Here is a 596-nt window from a genome sequence, read left to right as displayed (position 1 = left end):
GGACCTGCGCCCAGAGGCTGGCACTGCTGGTGCCACTGGGAAGGGTACGCCCTGGGTGGCACGGCACAGATCAGGCTACCCAGGCACAGCAGATGACAGGGCTCATCCTGGGCACAGAGGCTTTTGGGGGTGATACTCGGTTTTTCTCCTCAGAGAGAGCAGGCATCATCTTTCCCAGGCCCCGTGCTGGCGGGGAAAGAGCCTGGAGCCATCAGCCGCTCCACACCGCCCTTTTAAGAGGTAGCCCTGCAGCCACCAAGGGTGACAGGGACCTGCCCAGGAGCCAGCCCTGGCACCCCATCCACCACAGCTGGGGGGACCGAGCTGGTGCCACTGCAAGACACTCGTCAGGGCAGGAGGCCCCTGGGGCTGCCAGCAGCACAGGGAGCTGGTCCTCACCCACAGCCACCCCATGGCCATTACCCTGCCCTCTCTAAGTGGCCGCCGCTTGCCGGGGCACGCGGTTCCTCTCCCTGGGGTGTTTGGCCATCTGTCCCTTCTTGCCCATGTCCACTCCAGCCAGGGCATGCTTGGCCTGGGCCAGCTTGCTCTTGTGGTGGTGGGGGCGGCCGCCACCACACAGGCGGTCGCGGGTC

At 66.1% G+C, this 596-nt stretch overlaps 1 protein-coding gene across 1 annotated transcript in view; it reads right to left on the bottom strand.

The window, feature by feature from the left end:
* Positions 1-433: 433 nt before the first annotated feature.
* SEMA3G (semaphorin 3G) overlaps positions 434-596 on the bottom strand; it is a 13,106-nt gene continuing 12,943 nt past the window's right edge. Inside the window, exon 17 of the mRNA XM_035894788.1 lies at positions 434-596. This exon is cut by the window's right edge and continues 9 nt beyond it. Within this exon, the coding sequence (XP_035750681.1) occupies positions 434-596 (163 nt within the window).

This window comes from Egretta garzetta, unplaced genomic scaffold, assembly GCF_000687185.1.
Source record: "Egretta garzetta isolate BGI_Z169 unplaced genomic scaffold, ASM68718v1 scaffold215, whole genome shotgun sequence".
NCBI lineage: Eukaryota > Metazoa > Chordata > Aves > Pelecaniformes > Ardeidae > Egretta > Egretta garzetta.
Note: the sequence above shows the minus strand (reverse complement) of the source record. Positions and strands in the feature narration are given on the sequence as shown.